Source organism: Triplophysa rosa, linkage group LG20 (genome assembly GCF_024868665.1).
Source record: "Triplophysa rosa linkage group LG20, Trosa_1v2, whole genome shotgun sequence".
In the NCBI taxonomy this organism is placed as follows: Eukaryota; Metazoa; Chordata; class Actinopteri; order Cypriniformes; family Nemacheilidae; genus Triplophysa; species Triplophysa rosa.
The window spans coordinates 10,727,576-10,755,528 of NC_079909.1; the positions used below are offsets into that span (position 1 = coordinate 10,727,576).

General features: G+C 40.3%; 1 protein-coding gene across 1 annotated transcript; it reads right to left on the reverse strand.

The window, feature by feature from the left end:
• LOC130570926 (ataxin-7) lies at positions 1-27,796 on the reverse strand. The gene is made up of 14 exons (XM_057361460.1): positions 27,588-27,796; positions 24,600-24,698; positions 22,614-22,823; positions 22,386-22,454; positions 9,926-10,030; positions 4,400-4,619; positions 3,043-3,320; positions 2,876-2,958; positions 2,402-2,664; positions 2,102-2,294; positions 1,891-2,012; positions 990-1,798; positions 215-357; positions 1-112 (listed from the first exon to the last, which is right to left on the reverse strand). The coding sequence occupies exons 3-14, from the start codon at positions 22,813-22,815 to the stop codon at positions 95-97; spliced, it is 2,505 nt and encodes an 834-aa protein (XP_057217443.1). The 5' UTR covers positions 22,816-22,823; positions 24,600-24,698; positions 27,588-27,796; the 3' UTR covers positions 1-94.
• Positions 27,797-27,953: the final 157 nt, after the last annotated feature.

Below are 27,953 nucleotides of genomic sequence, written 5' to 3' on the forward strand. Positions count from 1 at the left end.
GAAAAAGAAGGCCTCTTGCAGAGTGGCGTGAGGGGGCCGAGGGAGCTCTGGGTCCAGCTTACTGCTCAGCACGCTCAGAGCCTCCACACCTGTGTCAGGGACGAGCCTTTGGCTGAGAGAAACACACATACAGATCAAATGAGTACAAACACAGACTCTTGTGTAAGACACTGTGCCCTACGTTATAATAATTAAGACAATGAAAGCCGCTTACCTGATGTATGAGTGAATTGTTAGGGAGTCCCGGGGGTCCAGGCATAGAGCGAGCGTGTTTGCTGTGGATGTTATTGATTGCTGGAGATTTGGCCATTTTGGGCCTTCCAGGACCCTGTGCGCCACCGCCTCCCACTAAAGACACTGTCAAAGTTATGAAAAAGCTTTATTTAACAGGGTAAACAACACAAAACCCACACTATGAAGAGGTTTTCAGCGCTGCTAGAGTTTATAGTAAGTCGCAAAAAGAAAATTAAGCAAAACTGAATTTCAATCGAAACAGAAACTGGGTCATAACTTATCTTAAAGTGATAGTTCACCCAAAAAGAAAAATGATTTCATTCGTTTTCACCATGTCATCACAAACCTGTATGACTTTCTTTCTTCTGCTGGACACAAAAGAAGATATTTTGAAGACAAAACCACTTTGGGTCCCCATCGACTTTCAGTGTATGGACAAAAAAAACCCCAATGAGACATTGCTCAAAACATCTTTTGTGTTCCACCCAAGTTTTTGAATGACATGAGGGTGAATAAATGATGACAGGATTTTTCTTTTTGGGTGAACTATCCCTTTAAATACACTAGCTAAATAATTACAGTCTCTGTTTCGTTTCAGTTTAGTAGCAAAATAAAATAAAACAAAACAAAACAGAATATGGATTAACATGAAACAGAAACTAGAATAAACTCAAGTAAAATCAACCACAAACCCAATTTAAATCTAAACTGAAAACCCAAACTGAATTAAATCCATATTAATTGGCATTACAGACCTGTGCTATTGAGGCTACTTGAGCCAGGCGAGCCCTTCCTCCTTTTGGCTTCCAGACGTGCATCCGCATGGTGATCGCTGCTCTGGTGAACGAACGGGCCGAGGGAGAGCGTGGAGTCGCTGCTGTTCATTACCACGCTCATACGTTTGATAGACTCCGCGGGGCTGCCTGATGGAGGCCCACGTCCTGTCGACTCCTGTTTCAAGCTCAAAGAATTAGCCCTACCCGGGGAGCAGTTCAGCCCCATGCTGTACACCCCACTGTGGGATGATGATGGTGAGGGGGTGGAGGCGAGCGAGGTGTGGTACGTGCTCCCCGGGTTGCCGGAGTTTACCGCACAGTTCTTTTTAAAAGAAGAAGATGATTCAGAAGCGTAAGTGCTGTGGGAGGATAACATGGAGCTGTTTTTTCGCTTCTTGCCTGAACTGAGGCTACTGCTTGTGTTACTGATGTTAGCGCTGCTCTTGACGATAGAGTTGCTTAGGCTGGATGATGGTTCTCTAGCCCTGAAGGTCTTGGATCTGGATTTGGGGGATCGGTTGGAGCCCAAAGAGGGTAGAGAGGACGAGTGGGCTGAAGGCATCTGGGGTGACGAGGCCAACACTTGCCTAGACTGCTCGGTGGCGGAGGACTGCGGTGAGGAGCGGGCGTTCAGGGTGGTGCCGTACGACAGGACCGGTTTGCTGTCGTAGGGAGGTGGCGAGGACAGGCCGTGAAAGCTAGCGGAAATGGAGGAAGAGTGGGAGTTTGTGCTCGCCCGGTGAGAGGACGATGACGTTGCAGAGTTTTCCAACGCAAGAGGGATTTTCCTACAGAGTGAAAATGAGAAACGTCAACCTCTGAAGGAGGAATCATACTCATCAGATGACAGACAAATAGACTAAACATTGCTCATGCTCACTTCCACATTTGTGAGTTGACATGTTTGTCCAACATGCTGGTCAGAGCACACCGAACTTGATCCCATCGCCGGTCAAGCGCATAACAGCCTCTACCAAACAACCGACTTCCAAAAGTGCAGTGCTGGAGAACAGCAGAACAGACAAAATGAGTTTTTTAACCTAGAAAACTAAACTAATGCATTTTGTGTTAACACCGTTTCTTGTACTTACAGCAGCCGGTCGTGGGTGGCAACCTGAATAATGGCAGTCCAGTTTCTCTGTGGCCTCCTCTCTCTCCTCATTTTCTCCCTCGTCGCTGGACAGGCGACTGGCCTCGGTACCGGCGGGTGGCGGGTGAGAGTGGTGGGCCTGGTCGTGGGTCATGGCTGGGTCTCCTCCACTGTGAGAGTTAGTGCTGTTCAGCCTAAAAGAGTGCAGAGCACCAACACAACTTGAACCAAGAAAAGCACACGACTTGGGATCTATCCAAGTTCAACTATCGTATTTCAAAACGCAGATGATGCATCTCACCGCGGAAGCCCAGAACTATGAGGTTTAGGTTTGCTGAGGGGCAAAGGCTTAGCAGCATCGGCAGTGCCATTGCCGTGGGACACCGAGTGGGAGTCTTGTGAGAGGCGGGAGGGAGGAGGGTCCCTGAGAGGGGGTGCTGGGTGGGAGTGGTCCAACCTGAACTGCAGCTCCTTGTCGCGCACTTTGCTCTTGTGTTCAGCGAGCAGTGTGTCGAATCGCTGCCGACGGCCAGGCACCGCCCTTCTCTGGCTTATGGAATGTGTCTATGAAGACATTTAGCACACTGATTTTAGCCAATATTTTTTTCATATTCTGCAGATATATTCTTTATGTTTTGATGCCTGAACAGTATAGAGTTTTAAAACAGGCATCAAATTAGTTACTGACCAGAACATAAAAACTGGCTATTGAGTGTTTCTATATCTGCATTGATCATTAAAAACACAACAAGATCTCATGTGGAGGTTGGCATACCTTGCATGTTAACGATCTTGTGCATGGCTTTCGGGCAATCATATCCATAACCCCACAATGGATATCTGGATTAAACTCTCGTTCTATGACAAGACAAGCATTAAAGCTATGGTTGTGCTTACACACACACAAATGATAACAAATAACATATTTTTATTGCAGTTCACCTTGTCTCTTATACCAGAGTCTTTTGTTACTGGCACTGCTGTTGTCCTGTTTCTTGTCTAGAGACAAGAGATGGCCCCTTCCATTGGGGATCTGGCCAGAGGCCAGATGTGGAGCCTTTGGTACGGGGGAGAAGTTAAGGCTGGACTTGAGAGGAGAGGTGCTCACAGTATTGGAGGAAGAGGAGGAGGAAGTGGAAGAAGAGGCGGGCACGTGGGTGAGTTTGGCTGAAGGTTCCACCTTCAGATGGACCTTCTCCGGTTTGACTGCAGGCGTCAAACTGAAAGGCAGAGATATAAAGACTGTTATTCAATGTGTTTCAGATCACATATTTATATCATTACATATGCTTGCTTATTGTAATGTCTTGCAGAAAAAATCAAATAAAAATTCTGAGCAGCAGGTTCCACTATATAATATTCCAACAAAACAAACACGGGGTGTAACATATTTCTATTATACTTAGTATTTCTATTGGTATACATTTTCTATTCTATATATTTCTATTCTACTAATTTTAAGAATATTTATCAAACTGGCCAAAAATAAGTGAATTAAGAAAATACACATCTATAATACATTAACTATGTAAATCATTCATGTCCAACCATAAATATCTGACTTGAAATATGGCCGCTAAAAATATATATTTTTTTACTTTATCATGGCTGGGGTAATAATTCGTTAGGGGTGGTTTCCCAGACAGGGATTAAGACTAGTCCTAGATTAAAAAAAATGTTAGAGCTCTCTAAACTGAAAACAACTTGCACTGACATTTCTTAAAATACATCAGTCCCATTGTTTGGTGTACACTCAAGTAATGTTTTTGGTAAGGCATGTTTGTAACAACTACTTAAATGTCCTACTTTAACTAAGACCTAGTCCTGATTTAAAGTCATAGTTCACCCAAAAATGAATATTCTGTCTTCATTTACTCACCCTTATGTCATTTCATACCTGTATAAATGTCTTTGTTCTGCTGAACACAGAGAAAGATATTTGGAAGAATATTAGCAATTTTCAGTTCTGGGACATCATTGACTACCATAGTAGGAAAAATTGAAATGGTAGTCTGTTTGTTTTGCTAAATTCTTTAAAATATCCCATTTTGTGTACAACAGAACAAAAAATATACAGTATTTTATTTCATGTTTTATTATTTGAATTGTCCCAGAACTGAAAATTGCTAATATTCTTACAGATATCTTTCTTTGTGTTTAACAGAACAAAGAAATTTATACAGGACCTGTACAACCTGAGGGTGAGTAAATGATGACGGAATATTCATTTTTGGGTGAACTATCCCTTTAAACTAATCCCTGTCTGGGAAACTGCCCCTTTATGAATAAAGCCACACACCTCTCTTCTTGTAGCACCCTACAGGGGAAGTGAGACTTCCGGTGAAGAAGCTTGTCTTTGGCTGGTTGGTTGATTTTAGGTTGGATGCTGCCAACGACATTAGAGGGGCGTGGCAGTGTGCCCCCGACTCCGCCCCCGACACTGTCCTTGTTCCGAGAGAATGCAGGTTTCGAGGAGGTGTAGCTGGACAGGGGCTTGTTGCTGGAGCTGTGTCTTCTCTCTGGGGGAATAAAGGTAAAGGCTGGTGCTCTTTAAATGCTCAGAAAGGTGAAAAATAAACGACTTACGGACAACAATTCATTTTTATTTACTTATAATTTGTTAAGTACTTACACTGAACGGGATAGTAAATCAGGGCAATCTATTTTCAATTATGTAAGGCCACTTTAACATATTACTTTACAGTCAAAGAGCTTCCCTGAGCATTCCCATGATATAAAATGTTTGGCATTAAACCTTAAAGGTCCAATGTGTCATTTTTTGGAGGATCTAGAAATGCAATATAATATACATAACTATGTCTTCAGAGGTGTATAAAGACCTTACATAATGAAGTGTTATGTTTTGATTACCTTAGAATGAGCTATTTTTATCTACATACACCACGGGTCCCCTTGAAAGGAATTCACCATGTTGTTTCTACAGTAGCCCTAAACGGACAAACTGCTGCAGAGCGCGTTTTGTAAATACGTTATCTCCTTCTGCAAAAATCGAAGACGCGACTACATCTTGGTCCTGTGAGAGCTGCCGTAGTGCGTCAAAAGGGAGGGGTGGAGCCATTGGTTGCAATTCGCAACCTCTCCACTAGATGCCGCTAAATTTCATACACTGGACCTTTAAACAAGGGTTTGAAGAGGTCACAGATTATACCCATACTCTTTGTCACAAAGCCCTCCATACATACACCTTATTCAGCTTGCCGCCATGTTGATTTCAAAACGAGGCTGGGAGGGATAAAAGTCCAGATCGTTGCATTTGATTTGTACAGGGATGCTGGTCGTTCGGCCATCAAAACACCAAAATACAGGTGCTGGTCATATAATTAGAATATCATCAAAAAGTTGATTTATTTCACTAATTCCATTCAAAAAGTGAAACTTGTATATTATATTCATTCATTACACACAGACTGATATATTTCAAATGATTATTTCTTTTAATTTGATGATTATAACTGACAACTAATGAAAATCCCTAATTCAGTATCTCAGAAAATTAGAATATTACTTAAGACCAATACAAAGAAAGTATTTTTAGAAATCTTGGCCAACTGTAAAGTATGAACATGAAAAGTATGAGCATGTACAGCACTCAATACTTAGTTGGGGCTCCTTTTGCCTGAATTACTGCAGCAATGCGGCGTGGCATGGAGTCGATCAGTCTGTGGCACTGCTCAGGTGTTATGAGAGCCCAGTGTGCTCTGATAGTGGCCTTCAGCTCTTCTGCATTGTTGGGTCTGGCATATCGCATCTTCCTCTTCACAATACCCCATAGATTTTCTATGGGGTTAAGGTCAGGCGAGTTTGCTGGCCAATTAAGAACAGGGATACCATGGTCCTTAAACCAGGTACTGGTAGCTTTGGCTAGTAAAGTTGGTCTAATGGTTAGAGAGTCGGACTCGTGACCAGAGGATTGCCGGTTCGATTCCCAGGGCCGGCGGGTAACGACTGAGGTGCCCTTGAGAAAGGCACCAACCCCTACTTGCTCCCCGGGCGCTGCAGTGATAGCTGCCCACTGCTCCGGGTGTACGTGTGTTCACCACTTGCTGTGCGTGTGTTCACTACTCTCTGGATGGGTTAAATGCAGAGGTCACATTTCGGGTATGGGTCACCATATCTGACTAATAGGTCACTTTCACTTAACTTAGGCACACGAATCGTAGATTTTCATTAATGAGATCGCGTGGGTGTTTGAATCGAGATCGCGATCTTTTAACGGTTAACCGTGCAGCTCTAGACCCTTCTAATTTTCCATAGTTTTCTGTGCTGTGGAATTTTGGGAAATTATGTATTTTGTGTATTTTGATGGCCGAACGACCAGCATCCCGGTACAAATCAATGCAGTGTAATGCAGCGCTCTGAATTTTTTCCCCCACTCAGCCTCGTTTAGAAATCAACATGGCGGCAGCCTGAATAAGGTGTATTACTCTATGACAGAAGAAAATATTTTAACCATTTCCTTCAATCTATTTAGTTTTAAATTCAAAAATTTGAATTTTAAAAATTTAAATGTACTTTAATCTAGAAAAATATCACACTGAAACACAAATAAACAGAACAGGTTGCGGTCGCAGCAGAGGTCTAATATAGGTCATAATAATACAAGAGGTATTGCTTTATAACCTCTCTGATCTGGGAAATCTGCCAGGTCTGACTAAAGGAGTAAACTGCTGTGCTTGTACTAACACAAGCTCTGGCCTCTCTGCATGTCTGTCAACAACACACACACACCGCTGCTTCCACTCAGAGCCATTAAGAGAGAGAGTTGCGCCAACGCAATTTCAAATTTTTCACGTGTCACATGATTCATGGAGCCTTCAGATAGTTCCAGGAAGCTGTTTTCTCTTTAAATGCTTTATTTCTTTCATTTTTGTATTCATTAAATGACTTGCGTCTTTAAATGGGTTAAAAGTTTACCTCAGTTGGTCTGTTTAGCAGCAGCTCCATACGTTACTAGTAACTTCCGGGAACTATTGAGAGTCTCCATGAACCGCCATTGCGGTTCCATTGGAGTCAACGGAGACTCTCACTCTCAATGGCTCTGCTTCCACCCAGCATTTGTCACAAAGCCCTCCAGCAAACCAGTGGCAAACACACACACTTTCTCTAGACTGATATCTGGCCTGTGTTTATCTATGCTGATAAAACCAGTCACAGAGGTAAAGAAAAACCAAGGCAAGAAATCCTTGACTTATTCATTTTTCAGGGACGCTTGTGGCTTCTAGCCGTGTTGTTGCCGCTGCTCTGGCAAAGTGAGCCAATGGCAATTTGTTTAACCAAAGCCCCAATTAGACCACAACAGACCACAGTATCATTCCACCCCATGTTGAAAAGCAATCTGGGACTGTCGTGGGGAAAATATACAGCACTGTCACAGCTACCTGACAAATGACCACAGGAAACTACAGACATAAAATCAACAGCCTCAAGCAAAAGGATGTAGACAGTGACAGAATAAATAAAAAAACATTTTTGCACTTGAGTTTCCAAAACGATACAAAAAAGAAGAAACCTACAGCCCTTCAAAGCATGTGGTCATGTTCCTCCAACAGCGAACACAAATCTATCTGTGCACACAGGTGCAAGTGGCAATCTGCTACCAAAGACCTACAACAGAGTGGTGCATTATAATAATACTGGTATATAATTGTTGTTATAAATAAATAGATAGATAGATAAACATGAAATATTGACTTAAAATTAAATACCAATTAAAATGTTTATGAGGAATAAGATGCAACGGTGAGACTACAGCTAGCACAGCTATGTGGCTCCTTACAACAAATAATTCTGTAGTTTTATGGACTTAAAAAAATAAATGTTTCAGTGAATGCACCAATTGACCAATCAGAATGATGTAATTAACCATAAATCAAAGGTTTTAATTGGTTGTGGTTTATGTACAGTATGTCAGAAAGTATTTATTAGACAATGCTGGCTACAGCCATGAAGCATAGCATAACTTTCAAAATTTGGCAAGATAACAAATTTCTTTGTTATTCCGGTAGGAAATAACAAATATACTCAGTCATAGCAAACATATCCAGAGGTGTTTAAAATGCAAATTGAACAAACAGATGTTAACCAACCACTTAAAAACATAGCAATATACAATTCTTAAAATTAAATTTTAGCTTCATAATGCCACCAGGGCAAATGCTTTTAAAAATATATTTTTAAGAAAATTATTTCAATTGCTGATAACAGATTCAAATGCCGTTCATAATATTCTTTAACACCACCGACTCTTTCAGCTTATTATGATTCATTAATCCTTGTCTTGGGTAAGCACTTGCCAGAACTAGATTCTTCCCCACACTATTAGTCAAGCACTTGAGCATTTAAAAGTTTCATGGTCTGTGTAGTTAATCTGCTCATTAATCTTTCAGTCTCTAGAATAAAAGAATCCCAGTGTTCATAAAATACTCTCTCTGCAAGAGTGAACGATTGTGTAATGATTTCTGGAAAAGCTGCAGGGGAACTGGCTCAGTCTGTGAACAATAAACAGATCCTACTCTGGAATATTTGAACATCAATGCCACACTGAAAAACTTCTGGAAGCTGAACAGAGTGCATGTGTGTACTGATGTGAACATGTCTTGGCACTCCCAGGAGAGGTTGCATCTTTCAGAATCTGCACAAATTCTGAGTCCTGCAAATATGGCCATGGAAAATCTTCCAATCAGAATATGTGATCAATGGTTTAACAGTGTTTGCTTACACTAGACAATTTTACAACACTTCTGAACGGAAATGTAAAGAAAGACCCAGTTCAATCTAAATCCAACCATGTGAAAATAAAGTAAAACTGAAGCACTTTATAAGCGATGTTTATGTTATAAGCGAACTGGTATGTGAAGCAAACCTCTGCACAAGTTACACAGCACATGTCCTATAAATGTGTGTAGAGCACCCGGTTTTAAACAAACAGCACATGCAGAGTACAGATTTAATTTAATCACAGCCTTTTGCGGTTTAATCGCATTAGGATATATCAGGTTTTCAATCAATTGTGCAGCCACACTTCAGAGTGTGATAAAGAACACCAAAGCATTTTGCCACAGGGCTTCAATTACACTTTGGCTCCCTCCAGTGGTCACTGCTGATATAAAGATTCCCAATGCACCAGCTATCAAGAGTACAAATAGACCACAAATAAATTGATTAAGCAACAGGTACTATGACCTTTCATAAGGTTAATTACTATGAATAGAGTATTAGCTGGAATAAAGCAGAACCTAAAACAGAACTGTTTTAAAGAAATATCCCGACCTTTGCTCTATGAACATCCATTCACTAAAAACATTGATTTACTTGATTGACAATATAAATTCCATAACATATCTTTTTGACATTCAATCTGAATATGCTTAAAACTGAGTGTAGGTTCAAGTTCTACAGCATTAAGCTACTGCTGACACGGTTTTAATAACTCAAAATGAATAAAAGTATTATACCTCAGAATACAGTTCAGAGCCTTGTAGAAATCTGAGTGATTATTTTTTGTTTTTTATTCCTGGTTTTCAGTCTTTTGGTCTTACACGTTCGATTGGATAAAACAGTGCCAACTAAAAAGAGCACATCAAATATTAACTTGAGGATAGTAAACAGTAGTCTGGCGGTTGATATCAAAGCTTCGTGTTCTTCCCCCTTCATGTTATGATAGTTGAGACAGTGCAGAGGTGGAGGAGGAGGAGGGATTTCTGACTTAAATCCCTCAAGTGAGATAAGACTTCTCTAAAACACCTTCATCGAAAGACGGTGAGGAAGAGAGAGAGAGGAAGTCAACTGCAGAAGGTGGTCTTACCGTAGTGTGCTTGGAAGGCCTGGGGTTTAACTACATGACTACAGTGGCTGCACATGACCAGATAGAAGTCATCCTGTGCGGGACACTGGCCAAATATGGGCATGTCTGCAAAAAACACACGCATAAACATAATTTATAAACAAAATACAGATACTAAATAACAAAATACAGATTTCCCCCATGGAACAAGAGGACAAAATGTTGTCAATCAGGCATGTCAATGAGATTTTGCATCAACCTTTTATTACCTTTCTCAGAAAAAAGAACACTATTTTATGTGTATACATGACATTACACATCAGTTGCTTTGTTAGCATAACACACTGTCCAAACCAGTGACAATGCATGAAGGGACGAGTTTTTCATATGTTTTGGTTTTAAGCAGCCAGGCCAAACACTTGTCATGTATAGGGTATATACAGGAATCATGGAGATACATTTAATACTTTTGAAGACCTTTTTTAAGACTCTTTCTATACATTTTAAGACCTTTAAGTTTTAATCGGTTACATTGGCGACACTTTGATTTACATTTATTAAATACTGATTGTAAGATAGCAAAACTAAACAGTCTTAGTTTGTGATAACTCCTTACTAATGCATCATAATTCAGAGGGGTGGGAATGAAGCAAAAGAGAATTCATTGAGTGACTAAGGTTTATTAGAAAGAGAAACGAGGCTACGTTAATCGCCTTCCGACCCAAAGAGCAGTACGCCTCACGGTTTTTCCCAGAGACAGCCCTCAGCCATGGTTCCAACTCATTATCCTCCAACCTTTTGCACGAAAACTTGCATTTCCCCATTAGTCAACGATGTTGTTTAACAACCGGGCGTAAAAATTGACCCCCTACTATTCGCTTAGGCAATGATTAAATTCAGGAAAACTTTAAAGGGGACATTCAGCGCCGGCGCTATGGTGGGGCATTCGAGGGCCGTGCCCCCCCTAGAAGTCATTGATGCCCCTCCTTCCACAGGCCATGGCGTGGCCCAAAAAATATCCCTTTTAGTTATTCTTTTAATATTAAAGTAGGCCCTACTTAATGGTTTTTTGGAAGTGCATATGTAACTGAGGCCAGCTAGTGAAGAGCTGTGCAGTGTGTAAACCTCACTCCCCGACCAACAGAGACGCTCGAGCGACAGACGCTATAAACCTATGCTGCAGCATTAAACATAAATAAATGTATTTTAAGCGGCCCTGACACACACGGTTTCTGCCAATCTCACATTAATCTTGAGTACCTATAGAGTAGTATTGCATACTTCGTATCTTCGAAGAGTATTTAGTTTGATCACATTTATAAAAGATAGATACAGCTGTACGATTTTTTCCGAAAGCATACAGCGCGTATGGGGTGTGGTGGTAGATAGCGTATATAAGAGTCGGTGAGTGAAGTGAGCCAATAGTATAGTTCATCAGACGACATGAGATGTGTAATGAGACAGTAGGTCCTAGGTGAGAATATTCTGTTCTGTGGCATAGGTATGCGCACGTAGCATATAGAATTTGATTGTAGATCATATTAATCTCAGCATTAGGCAGATTTTATTTGGTGTTTGACATATCAGTACAGACGAGACGTATCGCATCTTAAGAGAGAGTCATTCACACTCACGCAGATTCGCAGTTACAAGGATGTTCTGGTTAAATAAGGGCCTATGGGTATACAAAAAAATTAAAAGAAAAATCATACATAAACATAAGATAAGATATAGAGAGTGTGGTAAAGCTATGTATGTATGTAAATATGTACAAGTAAAAAATAAGAATAGACTATTGTAGTACAAGGTATGTGCTATACAGCAGAATGAATGAAATATAATTGACAGAAAAAGTTGTATAAAAAATAGATAGTGTATTATCTGGAGGATATAATTAATATTGCACTTAATTATTATTGCAGAGTTATTAATTGCACGGTGTGTAAAAACATTTAACTGTTCAAGAGGTAGATGGCCTGAGGGAAGAAGCTGTTTTTGTGTCTGGTTGTTTTGGTGCTCAGTGCTCTGTAGCGCCGACCAGACGGCAGCATTGTGAAGAGATGATGGCTTGGATGTGAGAGGTCCAGGGTGATTTTCTGAGCCCTTTTCCTCACTCTGGATGTATACAGTTCTTGGAGGGTGGGCAGGGGAGCACCAATGATCTTCTCAGCAGTCCGAACCGTCCTCTGTAGTCTTCTGATGTCTGACTTTGTGGCTGAGCCAAACCGGACAGTGATGGATGTGCAGAGGACAGACTATATGACAGATGAGTAAAACTGTTTTAATAGAGTTTGTGGTAGGTTGAACTTCTTCAGCTGATGTAAGAAGTACAACCTTTGCTGGGCTTTTTTAGCAATGGAGCCAATGTGATTGTCCCACTTCAGGTTCTGAGAGATGGTGGTGCCCAGGAACCTGAATGACTCCACTGCTGCCACAGTGCTGTTCATGATGGTGAGAGGGGGGAGTCCAGGGGGGTTTCTCCTGAAGTCCACAATCATCTCCACTGTTTTAAGTGTGTTCAGCTCCAAGTTGTTATGACTGCACCAGACAGCCAGCTGCTCAGCCTCCTGTCTGTACGCAGACTCATCACCATCCTGGATGAGGCCAATGAGTGTGGTGTCGTCTGCGAACTTCATAAGTCTGACAGAAGGGTCCTGGGCAGTGCAGTCATTTGTGTACAGGGAGAAGAGCAGTGGGGAGAGAACGCACCCCTGGGGGGCGCCAGTGCTGATTGTGCGGGTGCTGGATGTGAGTTTCCCCATTCTCACTGCTCTCAACTGCTGCCTGTCTGTCAGAAAGCTGGTGATCCACTGACAGATAGAGCCAGGAACAGATAGCTGGGTTAACTTTGTCTGGAGCAGTGATGGGATGATGGTGTTGAAAGCGGAGCTGAAGTCCACAAACAGGATCCTCACATAAGTCCCTGGTCTATCCAGATGTTTCAGGACAAAATGCAGCCCCATGTTAACTGCATCCTCAACAGACCTGTTTGCTCTGTAGACAAACTGCAGGGGGTCCAGTAAGGGTTCTGTGATGTCCTTCAGATAGGCCAGTACCAGTCTCTCGAATGACTTCATGACCACAGATGTGAGAGCGACGGGTCTGTAGTCATTCAGTCCTGTGATTTGGGGTTTCTTTGGGATGGGGATTATGGTGGAGCGCTTGAAACAGGAAGGAACTGTGCACAGCTCCAGTGATCTGTTGAAGATCTGAGAGAAGATGAAGGCCAGTTGAATAGCACAGCTTTTAAGACAGGCTGGGGAGATACCATCTGGGCTTGGTGCTTTTCTTGTCTTTTGTTTCCTAAAGACTCGGCACACATCCTCTTCACTGATCTGAAGTGCAGGAGGTGGGGTGACTGAAGGTGAAAGGTGTTGTGTAGAGAGAATGTCAGAGTTGGTATGAGGTGTAAAGTTAGCATTTTCAAATCTGCAGTAAAAGTCATTCAGATCATTGACCAGGTGTTGATTGCCTGCAAAATTGGGGGATGGTGGCTTGTAGTTAGTGACGTCTTTAAGGCCTTTCCACACAGATGCAGGGTCGTTGGCTGAAAACCGGTTTTCCAACTTTTTAGAGTAGTTTCTCTTAGCCACTCTGATCTCCTTTGTCAATGTGTTTCTAGCCTGCCTGTACAAGACTTTGTCCCCTTTTCTGTAGGCATCCTCCTTGGCTTGGCGAATCTGTCTGAGTTTTGCTGAGAACCATGGTTTATCATTGTTGTATTTTAAGGAAGTCCTGGTAGGAATGCAAAAATCCTCACAGAAACTGATGTATGATGTTACAGTCTCCGTGAGCTCGTCCAGATCGCTGGTAGCAGCTTCAAAAACACTCCATGATCTCCAAATCCAGCGTTATATCCACCATTTATATAACATTCATCACCCAAATGCAGTGAACAAACGAACACATGAACTTCGCGAACGTGTGCTCTCTCTCTCTCTCTCCTGCACACAAGTGAAAGTGACGTCTGCACATGCTCCTTCTCCTGCTCTCCTTGCTGCCGCGTGTGCGTGCCGCGTGCTTTTCCGGGAGATTTGTAACGAAACAGTTTTATATGTTCGAAAAAAACTTTCCGAAACCTGTACAATCGCTGGGGGAGTGTATCGAGCACAGAAATACTACGTAATACGCCCAACGTTTTTAAAATACTTAAAAAACAAACTAAAATAAACTAAAAATATATAAAAAGCCAAATTAAAATACTATTAAAACCATAAAACAAAACTTTAATAACTCTGATTATGATGTAATTAAATCAATATAAAACTGTGCACATATGAATAAGAAACTTACACATATACTGTCGTCAGCACACATACAAACAAATACTGTATATAAAATGATGTTATTCCCAGAGCTCTAAGTAAACATGTTTCCACAGCGCACACCCTTAACTAAACCTATCTCTCCGACTACACTGCCTCTTCAGTCTGCTCAGTTCAGGTGAGGCCATCCAGACCATTCCACTGATGTTCCAGGAAAATCTGTGCGAGTTCACACGGTGCCCTGGGTCACTCGCGGCAGAGCTACCCTGTTTTCACAAGAAAGGAACCAAATAAATGGTAAGGCATAGCCAGCTACCGAGCCAGCCGTTTCAAAGGTTGCCTGGAGAATGGGGTCCTTACCGAGAGAAGTGAGCGAGGGGGTGAGAAAGACAGTAATAACTGAGTGGGTGAACGAGGAGAAGAAATAGAGTGAGATTGCAGATTAAGAGTGGCAGTTGTAAAGCTGTGAAATATCTACAAGGCCGAAAGATTATAAACAAGCTAGCAGAGGCAAGCAGTACAGTGGGTGGCATTTAGCTTTGAAGATTCAAATGTTCTGCAAGTGTCCCGAAATGACGGCTGAGTTTGTGGAAAACAGTCAAACCAAACCACACAAATAACCGCACGGAAAATACATGAAAGTGGCAGGAAGCGTATCTGCACGTTTAAATGAAGAAATTGTTCCTAGGCTATTTGACGGGGAATAATGTGAACCTTGTTCTAAATGCAAACTACCTGTTCTGTGCACTTTAGTAATATCTAACTCGCTTGTTAGCAACACACAAGTGGCAAATTTCTAGCAAACCATATTAAATGCTGAACTGGGAAACATTATTTGTTTTAGGGCAAAACATCATCTGCAAAACCTGCAAGGGAACCACTGCAACTATTTAACTGTACTGTACAGTACTGTCTGTATGGGGAAAAAATTCCATCTGGGATTCTCTCCTCTTTATGCTATCACTATCAATAAGTGGTTCTTCTATGGCATCGCTGTGAAGAACCTCTTAAGCACCCTTATTTTTGAGAGTGTACCCTTAATTTACTCTTCTTGTTTTCTTCAACTGAACACAAATACTAAACTAAATTCATCCAATGTTAGCCGATTATTCAGAGTAATATCTGCCTATATATATCTTCTATATACACAGCACAAATTCGTTGCATTTTCCTGCCCTCTTCTGATTGACAGGATATATCGGCCGACAGCGGATAGTGTGAAAAATCCTCCGATACCAATTATTGGCCGATTTATCAGTGCATCTCTAATAATTGTATAATAAAACTCAGTCATGCTACCTTAAGTTCATATATGGGAATCAAAATGTTTTTCTATCACTAAAAAGTTCATATCATTAAAGCAATCCAAGTGACTCCAGTGGGCTTAATAAATGTCTTCTGAAGAAAATAATATTTTAGACTTATTTAACAATACTGAAACCACAACAATCACTAAGAAAGCATTTAAACACTAAATTAAAAAAGACAGCTTGCAAAAACTTTGAAACTCACTGGTTCTTGCATGTCTTGTGAGTAGCTGTCATGTAATATATCTTTGAGAGCATAGGAGTGAGTAAATTATTAGAGGACTTTAATTATTTTACTCCCTTAAATAAGGATAAAATAATTAAGGATTTTTAAAACAGACTGGTCAGTGGATTGTGAATTTGTCCATAATGTTTTTAAAAGCTGGACTATTTTTTAATGCAATGGCTAAAGAATTTCAGCTGGGTGTTACCAAAATATAAAAAATATATAATACTAAAAATATATAACTACTAGTCCACCCTCTAAACCAAAGCTTTAAAAGAGCACCGAGCGCTGTTTTCAGAAGTGTTTTGGTGGGCTGAAGATGTGGCGCTCAGAAAAGCACTAACTGTCCATTAGAGTGAGAGTCAGGAGGTTAATTAGTGTGAGTGATTAGATGAGAGAGGAACACCGCTGTGCCAGCCACTCCACTCCAGCTCCTTCACACTGAGACATAAGGACACTCCGAAAAACATCCCTGTCTGAACCCATCTCATCATCTCTTCAGAGTATACCTGAACTGATTCCCAGTAATCACCAACGGTCTGCAAATCAGGACAGTTATATCTTTAAGAATTCGGTAGATGAGAAGAGTAAGGAAGTAGTTAAACGGGGCTGCTTTTACCGTTCCAAGATGTTGTGATGTCTTAAAGCGGAGGTAACAAGTTATTTCATGCATTCTGACTTCTTTACAATGTTAAACGTGCTGGCTTCTCATGCTTAACATGGTAAACTTGTCAAAAAACGAGTTGGACGTATGACGTTGTATTTCTGTGCTCGATACACTCCGCCAGGGTTCATACACATTTCGGAAATGAATTCCCGTTTCGTAACAAGGGTTCTTAGTCCCCTATTGGACAATTCTCCTGGAAAAGCACACCCACACGTCAACCAGCGAGAGCGAGAGAAAGAGCACGCCCACATGTCAACTAGCGAGAGCGAGCGAAAGAGCACGCCCACACGTCAACCAGCAAGAGCAAGAGGAGCACGCCCACACGTCAAGCAGCGAAAGCACGCCCATCAATGTGCTTCGTCAACCAGCGAGAGCGAGAGAAAGAGCACGCCCACATGTCAACTAGCGAGAGCGAGCGAAAGAGCACGCCCACACGTCAACCAGCAAGAGCAAGAGGAGCACGCCCACACGTCAAGCAGCGAAAGCACGCCCATCAATGTGCTTCGTTCGTTACGGATGTTCAGATGTGTTTGTTTGTTCACAGCATTTCTGTGATGAATGTTATAAAAACGGTGGATCTTACACTGGATTTGCAGATCGTTTGAAACTGATAGATGGAGCGGTCTCAGTGCTAAAAGATGCCGGACATGAACGCAGTAAATGAAACTGAGTCATATGTCTGTGTTTTGTTGGCAATCGGCACGTATGTGCATTTTGTAAACAACACAAACTTACTAGTGAATCAACAGTTATGCAGGGATAATGCGATGATGTATTTTATACTCGTGCTTTAGTTCTACCCCCCGCATTCAGAAGGGTCAACTGTTTTCCGAACAATCGTACTGCAGTGCTCTCTCCATCAAAGCTGGGTTGACTTGACATGAAAACCACAGATATGCTAATGGCGTCTAACCACGTGTCTTGAGGTCTGAGATGAAGCGAAGAGGAGGACAAACAGAATGGGCTGAAAAAAGAGACAGTGTGGGATAAGAGAGATACAAAAATGAAGGAGGGAGAGGAGAGGTAGAGAAAAAGAGAATGTGACAGTTAGAGAGACACACAGGGAGCGATTAGGTGAGGGAGAGACAGGCGAAGAGAGAGAAAATTTGACCAGCCCCTTCATTGTCATTGATAAACGATGTAGGTAGAGAAGCTCCTAGAAACACAGAGCGAGGTAGCACACACTCACGTCTCCTACTCGCCTCCTCTTAAGACATGCAACATTCTCACTTCATAGTCCTCTGTTTAGGAACGTTTCATAGATCATGATACAGGAGACATGCATGCAAGGAGGTGAAGTGTGCTTTTATGTTCGTGTCTGTGGGAACAACAGCTTGTCGGGTATCCTGGGGTACGTGCCACATCAGAACACAGTACGTAAAAATCATAGCAAATGCTAACCTGTTACTGTTACACACCCCTTGGTCCACCAACAGGGTGCCAGGGTGCCACTTTATTGGCCCTGTTTGCCTGAAATTACAAGTCATTTAAATTAAATCATAGATGTCGTAGTTCGTCCCTTGGGACAATGAACATGCCGGACATTTCGGAAAGAGATTCTCAGATCCTCCGGCCGAGCACTGATTCACCAGCAACATTTTGGTAAAAAATGTGTGAAAAATACCTCTATCACAGCATCTGGACTGGAAATGAGAATGACCTCAATCCCCATTGGACAAGCTAACGATCTTTAACCTTGGAAGCTTTTTATAGTAATCTGTTGTGACATGAATTTTGGCACACTTGGCTCAGACATCTATATATCACACAGCACACAGAGCAATTCACTTTAGAATACGTGAATATTCTCTCTATACATCAGTTTGTAGGGCAGTGTTTCTCAATGGGGGGCCGCTGCCCAATAGTTGGCATCAGGATGCCCTAAGATTATTTATAATAAAACAAAAGTGTTAAAAAAGAAAATCAAGATTTTCTTAGTGTTTGGTTATTTATATAATAATCACGCATCTTTCCATTTATGCCAAACTCTAGAATCTTTTATTAGGTAGAAATTGTGATGATTTAAAACACTCTTATAAAGCTTTTAAATTCCAAACTTTTCAACTTGATGCTTTAATAACTGATCTTGAGCTAAAACATAAGGAGGCACATGGAATTTGAATTGAATTTCATTCACCAGGGGTCTCATTTATAAAACTGTGCGTAGGATCCTTACTAAAAGTGTACGTGCGCCCGAAAACCAAAAATAGAGTACGCCAAAAAATATTCAGATTTATAAAACCTTGCGCACGCACACCTGTAAGCAATATTCGCTTTATAAATCACAGATCACCTGCAAGTGTGAGTACGTGAATCAGCCTCATATCCCGCCCTGTACACGCCCATTTTTACCTATAAATAGTCAATGCAAAGCACCTCATGAATGCTGATTAGTATATTAATAAGACTGGCATCCAATCCGCTTGTTAAGCCTGACGTCACGCACCATAATGGACGTATACCGTTTCCGGGTCCAACCGCTATCACATGCCATAGAAAAATAACTGATGTAAAACTGCCGAAAACCTCCGATCCCATCCTTTATCCGTAACGAAATCACAAATGTACACACATGAGATTCACTGAGATTTCCAAATTAATAATTGTTATATTATTAATAATCATAATTATTATAATTATATTAAAGCCAAAGAAGGTCTCTGTAGCATATATATGTTTACAGCATTTAGACTGATCATTAACACTTCATTAAAATCACCTCATTAATTACTGGTGTCCTTCACCTGAGATCAAATTTGAAGACATAATTGTAAAAGACAAATGTTTCTTCATTCCGGTTTTGTTATGAACATAGTTAGGACTGATAACGAGGACATAAAGAGAAACGATTGTGTGAGAGCTTAATGGCTGAATTTTCAGACTTTGACATTCGATGATGCACAGTATTTAAGGAAAATATATTTAGTATTTATTTACACTGTGTTCTGCAGTTATCATATTTGATGCTGTCCCTATTCAGTCGGATCATCTCCTCCTGATGCGCTCATAGTGTGATGGCGAGACAGCGCTAATTAAATATTTAGATTGAATTTTTATTTAAGATTTGAGTTGGATTTTAGAAGAAGGTGCATTAAACAATCACTCAATACAAGCGCAAACTCTGCAGATTTAATCTTCGTGATAATGTGGATCTTTAACGGATATGAGGTCAAATTAAATGTGAGTGAGGCATTAATGCTTATAATAGTTTTTATCAATCTTAGTTTCTACAATCTAAGTTCACTAACTCACCATTTGTGTCGCCCCTTGTCTCCAGAATGTGCGTACGCATGGGTCAGATTTTGCGTGCAGGTGCGCAAATTTTTCCGTCAAGTTTGTTTTTATAAATCCCATCTTTTGCGTGGGAAGTGGCGTACGCCTCTTTCAGGGCATGTTTTGTGTGTATGCTACGGCTATAAATGAGGCCCCAGATGACTTTGACTACACGTACAAAACTGGTAATTAAGGAATCAAACAGCACTAATAAAAGTGATTGTTAAACAACAAGATTAATGCAAAAAATAAACACTCATTGCTCTAGGCTGGATAGCTTTACAAGCTCCGATAATCTAAGCCCAAACATAAACGCAAAATTAGTTCTAATAAAAAAAGCTGTGCAGTTCATTTCAATCACAGACTTGGCTTGCTCTAGATTTACTCCTCTGTAAATGTTTCTAAAGGACTGTTTGCACCAAGGATAACGATAAATATAAAGAAGTTATTTTTTTTATTAAAGTAAGAGAATATCGGAGCCCACACCAGAACTACAACAATAACCAAACAGAGAATTGATATTGTTAGAATCACTTTCAGAGCTATTGTTTTCTAGCTGATAAATAATAAAACATTGACAGTCAACCAAAATCCATTTCTTATTCAAAGTGCTCCTGCATTTAACTAATAAACATAATAAACATAAACATAAGGTTATTATCCGCTGGAGTGGACACCTATATTTTTATATCTATAGGGGAACTGCAACCAAAAATGAAAATTCTGCCATTAATTACTCTGTCTTCAAGTAGTTTAACATCTGTAGGACCTCCATTTTTCCCCAAAACGCAAATTAAGGTAGTTTTGGAAGCTTTCTGACTCCTCCTTAGATTGCAACGCAACCAATCTTCAAAGCGCTGAAAGTGCGTAAAGACATCGTAAAATTGTCCACGCGGCTCCGGTGGTTCAGTATAAATTAATATAATGCGACGAGGATACTTTTGTGCGCAAACAAACAAAACTAATGACTATATTCAAACACTTCCTGATTTGAGTGTTAGTTTCCAGCGTGCGCTCCCGAGAGCCACACGACAGTGCATCTGGTGTCAGCATCGCTCAACGCTTGCGCGTTCTGACATATAGCCTGTGACATATAGTCTGACATGCATGCGTCGAGCGATGCTGACACCGGATGCACTGTCATGTGGCTCGTGTGTTTGGTTGCGTTGCAATCTATGGAGGACTCAGAAAGCTTCCAAAACTACCTTTATTTGCGTTCTGGGGAAAAATGGAGGTCCTAGGGATGTTGAGGGTGAGTAATTAATGGCAGAATTTTCATTTTTGGTCGGAGTTCCCCTTTAACGCTACAGACTAATTATCATTATTGGTGTAAACAGGCCTTGACGCTTTGTGTAATTAACAAATGGAATGGAATGAACATACATCACACAGACATAAACTGATGCAAATTTTTTTTATTCATTTTACATTCCTTTTCTGTCACACTGTACATCCACTGTTATTGGACACACAGTCTGGGTCTTTCACACCCCGTGGCAGATTGTACTCTTAAGACAACACATTTAGAGAATAATGTCCACAGCACCACTTATGCCACTTTGAATACATTTCTTACACATAAATATTTCAGATCTAGACTAAGCATAAACTGAAACTATAACTTTAATAAAGATACACGTCCAATTGATGTGCATGTTGGCCTTTTTCTGACCTGAGAATAGTTTTGCATTAAATCATGTCTTGGAGAGAAAACGCTAATCATTGGTCAGCATTTAAAAAGGACTTCAGCCCTGTTTGGTAAGTGTTAGGTAAGCGTTACTACTTGCAGGAAAAAAACATATTTATGTTTTATTCACACATCTGACAATTTCCTGTATGACACTTTTGTGTCCTCCATGACCCAACCAATTTACTCTGAATTGTGCAATGGAGTAGCGGCGCACATGGCAGCTACACTACTTGTCAATGCAAATGCAGTCTTAGATAAGTGCCGTGACAAGAACAGCATACCACACCTTCCTATGCTGACAGAGATTAAGGCCAGGTGATGACATTTATAACAACTTTGTGACAACTTCAGATAAAGCTTAGAGCTATTAGAATTTAGATCACGCCTCCCTTTCGCCAAAAACTTTTTTAAATAGATGTAACAGCAACTGTCAGCTGTCATTACTTTGGTTATGATTAATACATTATATACATACATGAATACATGTTAATTCATAAGAAGGATGCTTTCGTAATGATCCGGACAACTACCCCGACCACTATAATAGCGCCAAGGCAATTATATTCAGTTTCATTTAGTTGTTCAAGACTTCTTTATTGACAATAACATTTGAAATGTTGTATTGTATTATAAAATCTCTGAGTATAGTGAACTTTTATCCATACATGGAGAGGAACAAATTGGAGGCTTTACTATGGATTCAATTGTCATAACGTGCCAATTATATTAAAACACAGGAACAGACACAAGTTATTCCAAGCATAAAAATATAAATTGTCTTGTATACTGCACGTGTTCTTTTCATTTCAACTCGTTATTACAAACATGCAACTAGTAAGTAATGTTGGACATTACACTTTGCCACTGTCTGTATAAACACACATATAAGAACACAATTGTTATGAATGTAACCACTATAAAAGCAGACTTTCATGGGCTGTACTGTCAGAAGTCAGCTGCACTTGTTTCAGTCAGCCAGTGCGTGAAAAGTGTGCACACACCACCACCAAAACAAAAACAGACACCTTTGACCAGAGAAAGCCATGTACTCACCATCTCTGCAGAGTCTCATGGCTTCGCGATTTTTCCCGCACTCTTTCAAACTTTCTTCCAATTCCGCACCTGAGGAAGCGATTCGGATCGAGTTACATAAATAGTTACACTCGTTCCGTACCAGCCGCGTTTCTTAATATTTCAAAACTGCAAGCAATCGGGCGAAAGCTCGCGATCTGACGCGGCTGCCGTTTAAACGCAATGGCCGACGGCGGCCGATCAACTCACCGTCGCTCCCGTAGAGTTTCACGGCATCGACCCAGTTGTTCCAGGGCTGTCCCAGCATTATTTCTGGACTGGGCAGGGATCTGCGCTCCGCCACAGTCGCCATTGCTGTGGAGGCTTCACCCCGCTGCTGCTTGAGCTGCCTGGCCGCTCTGCGCTGCTGCTGCTGCTCCCCCCTGACGTCATCTTCGGCCCTTTCCGACATTCTTTCCGCTACAACGTACAACAGCAGTGAGCGCGAGCGCTTAAGGTGGCTGAGCAAATTCCTTCAATGAATGACACTGAACTGAGTATGTAGTGTTAAGCAGTCTAGTACAGTAATAGCGACATGTGTTTCTTGTTTTGGTTGGATTTGAGCGCGCTGCACGCGGCTTCATCTGCTCGTGCATGAATTGCATGGGCACATTACACTAAACTTCCTTACACTGACGTGTTAAATACAGAGGGAATCCGGTTTTTACCTGAGAATGGATAAGGGTAGGTCTTGACCCTTTACCATATTGTACTGTCACACAGATAAAAATAAGCGCAATTATTAGATTCGTTTTTAAAAACATCAAATTAATGGGACTGGGAATTCCCCATTTTTTACTATTGGCCCAATTTAGGACATTACAAGGAAACAGGCAACTAAATGACAAATAATATTTGTATGCAAAAAGATCACACACACACTGCTTTATATATTTTTTTAACTTGTCTGATGACGTTTGACAAAATGCTCTGAAAACATTAAGGCCTGGTTTCATAGACAAGGCTTATCTTAAACCAGGACTATGCCTTGGTTAAATAAGGATATGTAAGATGCTTTTATTAAAATGCTTTATATAAACCATTACTGGTGTGCATCTTGAGACAAAACAATGGCAATTACATATTTGAAGATATGTCAGGGCAATTTATTTTCAGTTAAGACAGATCAAACTTTTATTTTAATCTGGGACTAGTCCTAGACTTGTCTGTGAAACCGGATATAAAAAGGACAATATTGCAGTGGAAAGGCTTTTACAGTGGAAACATTGTCGTATTACTAAGAATTAGTTACTTTGGCATAATGTGCATTGTTTGAAAATATCAATAGAGGAGCCATAGAAAGTCCTTTCACATTTCTTCATTTACTAATAAATGAATTCACTATAATCAGCAACATAAATAATCACATTTTGGACCACAGACATAAGCAAGTACGTTCTAGGACTAGACTTCGCTTTTCTCCACTTGCAGGAATTTCTCTTGAATAAACCTAAACATGTCTGAGCCAATTAATCTAGAATAAGAACAAATAAAAACAGTATAGAATGGTTCACGATGCTTTGAATAAAAGCATCTGCTAAATGACTAAATTTAAATAAAACAATGAGGCATTACCTTAAATACAATAATTGTAAACCAAGTCGGTATCTAAAGACATGTAAGAGCCGGCAAAAATGAGACTAAAATGTCTTAAAGCCAAATACTGACATTAAGGGGTTTTACTCTATTTTCCCCATATGTGTGAACAATAAGTACAACCTGCAGGAAATAAACATCTTGAATACTTGCTTGTAAAAATTTCCATTTTGTATTATTATCCATTTATTACATATCAACTTTAATAGTAGCCCCTTAAACCAACACAATCTCACATCTATTCATAACTATTTCACGAGATAGCAAATTTGTATGAATTCGTAAGATCTTATTTGTACAGTTTTAATACAATCTGGTTTGGCACCAGTGATGGTTAGGTCTAGGGATTTCATTTTTGCTTTTTTCTAGTAATTATATGTTTTTGTACTTTTCACATCGTACAAATGTATGCGAAATAGCCACCTTGTTTTTTACAACTCCTGTGAGATTAGGCTCACTTAAACGTAGTTTTAACTGAATGAAATAGCACAAATTAATCAAAACTGTTGAAAATGAACCTGATATGTTCATGCAGTGTACTGAAGAGGACACAAGGCCTAAAAGTTATTCTTTGAAATAACTTTGACTGATAAACATTACCTGGTTAAAAGTAAAAGAAAATGGAACAAAACTGGTCAAGTCAGTAGATCCTCATCAGATTTGGTGATTCCAGACTGCCACACAAGCTGGTGAGTGAATCTGGGCAAGGAAGACAGAGGAAAGGTCAGGTTACTCGTTTTAACACTCTGTGTGTAATAATCAAAGTTTAGGGAATTAGTGGTTTGTCTTTTGACAAGGAGCCTTCACAACCTAAAGAGAATCTGGCTGTGGCTTTCTGCTCTACTGTTTTTATTGGTACAAGTCAAGATCTACTTATGGAGGTGCCCATCACTTCAGAGTAATCCAATCCAATAACGACTATCCCCGATTTACCATCTAAAAGCCCTGGAGTTGACAGCCTGATCATCTGTCTCAGGGATATAAGAAACCAGAGAAAATGTTTGGACTTTCTAGCATATGCTACGCATTTGCTAAAGAAATTTCATAATCTAACTACAGTATATTGTGTATAATAACGCTGTATTGTAATATTAGCATTTATAAAGCATTTATTATGTACAATCTTTAAAATCATTTAAATATATATTAAAGTCATCATTAAACAGAAGTTGCAATGTTTACTTATAAATTGTGACAAATATCGTGTAATGGCTTCTGGAATGAGACAAATGTAGGACAGGGCTTCATTTCGACCTTCAGGAGTCCAATGTATGCATGTGTTGGTATAAGATGCTGAAGGGGACCTATTATGCCCTTTTTACAGCAAGTTAAGTCTCAGATGTACCCACAGTGCATCTGTGAAGATTCAGCTCATAACAATGCCCTAATTGCCCTTTTTAGGTTGAACCAAAAACATGCTTTTTGTGTGTATATAATGCAAATGAGCTGCTGCTTCCTGTCCCCTTTTCAGAAGATGGCTGCCTTAAGGCGGGTTTTTACTTCTGCGTCGGACCTACGCCTTAGCGTAGAAAAAAAAGCAACGCGCCGGTTTTTGTTTATACTTGTGCGTTGTTGTTTAGTTTTCATTTGAAAACTACTTTTTCTCTCGTTTGGCCTTCTGTCCACACTGAGATTTGAAAACTAAGATTTTTGATAACACTCTCCAAAGTGCATGAATCAGTTTTCACGCTGTAGTGTGGACTATGAAAACTGAGGCTTTTGAAACCTATGACTTTTTTTACATCATGTGTCAGTTCATACGTAGACCTACTTTGGATTGCATACCTTTAAAGAAGACAATGTTTACAAACAGTTGTTGTTCGGTGACAGAACAAGTGGACATTATTTTCACTCACTTTTGCAACTTTATACTCGTGTGTTACCCGCAGCAATAACTTCAGCTTATTGTCCATCCTATTTCAATAACATGGAAAGTAAATAAACATAAAGCATCTTATGTTTAACTCATGGCAACAACAAAACTGGAAAATCTCTAAAGAGGGTCACCCGCTGGCCAAGAAGTTTTTTGTAGGTCTACGTTTACACTTTTAGTGTTTAGGACAGACAACTGAATTTACCTACAGCTGTGAATCTAGAAATGTCCCGTTTACGCAGCAGCGTACAGTTATGCTGGAATACTGTCTGTACTATATGTACAACACTGTACTCTCTGCAACTGTCAAGCCCGTCAATCTATTCAACCCTGAAACCTATTCCTATGCGACGCTTATGGAAGATATACTATGCATAACATTATAAAACAATTCTGTACCCATTCCTGCATGGCTTCATCCTTCTTCATGCACTCTGTACCTTACCACTGTGACGTGACAGACAACCAGTTGTCCACTATGGTTCTGTTTTCAAAGCAGAACTTCGCCGTAAATGCGGTTGTGAGTCCGTAAATTTACAGATGTGTGTGTTCGATTATAGAATGCAGTTGTCACACTTGTAAATAAGATAACCTCACATGGACACAATTATGTTATAGATTTAAATACAGGGCTGAAAATCGACAATAAAAACAAAGCAGACTGTGTGCGGCTCACTCAGGGCAGGCTCTAGTCGTGGACGGAGCCCGTCCAATGTGATGTCACGACCTGCTTTGATTTACTGTTTCTGAATGTATGGTTATTACAAAAAAAGTGGGTCGATTTTTACCACTATAAGGTATGTTGTGTACACACACTGCCAACACATTTACTGTATGTTCAAACACAATGTAGTTTCCAGTGCACCCACCAATTCCTTACAAAGTAAACATAAGTATATTATTCTAATATTCTAAGTATATAATTCTAAATGTAACATAATCAGCTAATGCAGTGACAAAAAAAGCTACATTTATTCCAATACCTTTGGCATTTGGTTTAAACAAAATGGTGCATTTCAAACTGAAATCAATCTGTTGTGAAATAATATGAAATATGGACATTTTTTAAAGCAATAAAACTTAAATACATACTGCAATAAGTAAAATAATAAAGAAAATATGATTTAACTTAAATAGTCATCTGAAAAGCCAAAACACATATATTTACTTAAAACCAAAAGACAGGGAAAAAGAACTGGACTTGACAGGTTCTGTAAACACTACCCTTGATCTTCCCCTCACCAGCGAGTCCCTGCTGGCGTGGAGTTTAATTTACAACTTTGAGCCCCTCTGAAATATCACTTAAAGTTCTTAAATTTCAATATCTTAAAGTTCTTACGCTACTGTTTAAACACATCTCCATTCATTTCTCTCTTCACTTGTTTACAGTTACTGGCTAACTTTAAACGATCAAGTGCACTTGGGAAAGTGAAAGCAATAATCGAGGCATAAAAGGGGAATGACACCAACTTTTTACAAGGACTAAACATAGCGGGTTTGTCACGGAGCGAAACGAACAAAGTAAACTTCAGTATTACGTCACCAAAATAAAATGTTACAGACATAAAGAGGGGGAGGGGGAAGGCAGCAGGTTTAGCTTCCTCGCTAACTGTGGAGCACAAACCAGCCATTGGTGGCACTGCTGTAGCATGCAACTGGCTAACTGGCAGAACAGACATTAGCAGCTGATCTCGATGTCATTTTTGTTCTCTTACCAATGTCCTGGACTTCAGAGGTCCCGGTCGAGCTCCAAAGATAACGAAGGCGCAGGCTTTAGTGTGTATTGACAATGAAGATCAGTTCAAAGAGCGAGTACAGTGCTCAGTGACTGTGGAGGTCTTCACCAGGTGCTTCCATGTCTGTTTACCAGGCAGCATTCTGGGACAAGAACGTCACTGACTCCAGCAGCACGCATGCACCGAGCACGCCTGTCACTGGACTCTATGGCCGTGTCTCAAAAACCCAATCATATGTCCACGTAGACACAAACGCTGGCCGACGTACGTCCTTTCGGTTCTTTTTAATACGACTACAGTAATTATTTACAAATTTGTAACATATAAACGGATTTTTTGAAAGTT